At 53.3% G+C, this 1,446-nt stretch overlaps 1 protein-coding gene across 1 annotated transcript in view; it reads right to left on the bottom strand.

Annotated features, from left to right (window-relative positions):
- The window catches only part of unc5b (unc-5 netrin receptor B), a 38,234-nt gene continuing 36,788 nt past the window's right edge, over positions 1 to 1,446 (bottom strand). The window contains exons 14-16 of the mRNA XM_056609880.1: positions 1,346 to 1,446; positions 525 to 703; positions 1 to 210 (exon numbers count right to left, since the gene is read on the bottom strand). The exon at positions 1,346 to 1,446 is cut by the window's right edge and continues 64 nt beyond it. Coding sequence (XP_056465855.1) covers positions 45 to 210; positions 525 to 703; positions 1,346 to 1,446 — 446 coding nt within the window. The 3' untranslated portion in view covers positions 1 to 44. The remainder of the gene's footprint in view (positions 211 to 524; positions 704 to 1,345) is intronic.

The following is a 1,446-nucleotide window of genomic DNA, read 5'->3' as shown; positions in this document are numbered from 1 at the left end:
TATATATATATATATATATATATATAAATCTCTCTCCTGACCAATCAGCAATCCACCTCTGTTGTCATGACAACCAGCACCTCACTTTTGCCCATCTCCTCCAGCGCGCCCGCAAGCGAGACGAGGTCTGCGTCACCTTGGTGACAAGCTTCCCATAAGTCCAGCAGAACACCTGTGGGGCTGGGCTTTGTTGCGAAGTAGTTCAGGTACCTGGGGGAGAGCACAGACGCACGGGAGACATGCTGTCAGCGGGCAGAACCACAAGAAAGAAAAAAAAAGCACAAAAGCAGGGAAAACATGTTACCGCCAAACACTGACTCACAAATACCGTGGTCTCCGGTCGACGGATAACAAACGCACACACACATACATACCCGCATGCACACGTACACACGCACACACACACAAGCGCGCGCGCACACACACACACACACACACACACACACACACACACACACACACACACACACACACACACACACACACACACACACACACACACACACACACACACACACACACACCTGTCAAAGCCCAGGCTGTGTGCTAGCAGTCTCCAGTCACAGCCACGAGCGCTGGGGGCGTCCAGGCTGGTGCAGATCTTCTGACGGATGGAGGCAGGTAGGCGGAAGGCATACGGTCCCACTTGGGAGGAGGGCAGACAGCAGCCTCCCGAGGGGACGGGAGAGTGGGGCGGCAGGGTCTGCAAACGGGCGAGCGCAGCACCGTGAGACTCAAGACCCACTCGGAAAGTCAAACTCCAGCGATCCGACGGGGGGCAACCTGTACCGTCAAGTGGTCACATGATGGACGCCAACCTCCAACACCCCCCCCCTCTCTCTCTCACAGCCCCCCCTCGTACTCACATCAAGTTCGACAACATTCACCAAGTAAGTGCATTGCTGCCTTTAAATGGTGATGCACAGGGCCTTTGTAGGGCTCAAGCGCTACAACACAACACAAAGACTTAGGATCGACGGGTACAACCCTGTTGGACGGAGACGCTGGGAGTGGTTAACGTTGTTTGACGCTGAGCTAGGAAACATCTGTTCTTTTTTATGTATTTCTCTGTCATTTATTGTTCTGTTTGTAAGTTTGCGGCTATCTCCCACGGATGTTAACGCGGAGATGGCTGTCCTGGACTTTATAAACATATATATATTTATCTCTTTCCAGGCCTCCCAGGTAAAAGAGGTGCTAAACTAAACCTCAACGAGACCGGAGTCAATCGTTCCATAAACCTCCGTAACAAAAAGACCTAAAGAGTGTCCTAATACTTTAAATGAACCAATGAACCGATCAATAGTCCCGTCCCGTCCCCCCCGAACACGGGGCGGGGCCGTACCTCTTGGATGTCGGTGTGCAGCTGGAAGATCTGCCCCTCCCCCTCCACCTGACGCACGCAGATCTTGCAGGTGAGCTGGGACACGGCGAGGCCGCCGCGCT

Source organism: Gadus chalcogrammus, chromosome 15 (genome assembly GCF_026213295.1).
Source record: "Gadus chalcogrammus isolate NIFS_2021 chromosome 15, NIFS_Gcha_1.0, whole genome shotgun sequence".
NCBI lineage: Eukaryota > Metazoa > Chordata > Actinopteri > Gadiformes > Gadidae > Gadus > Gadus chalcogrammus.
Note: the sequence above shows the minus strand (reverse complement) of the source record. Positions and strands in the feature narration are given on the sequence as shown.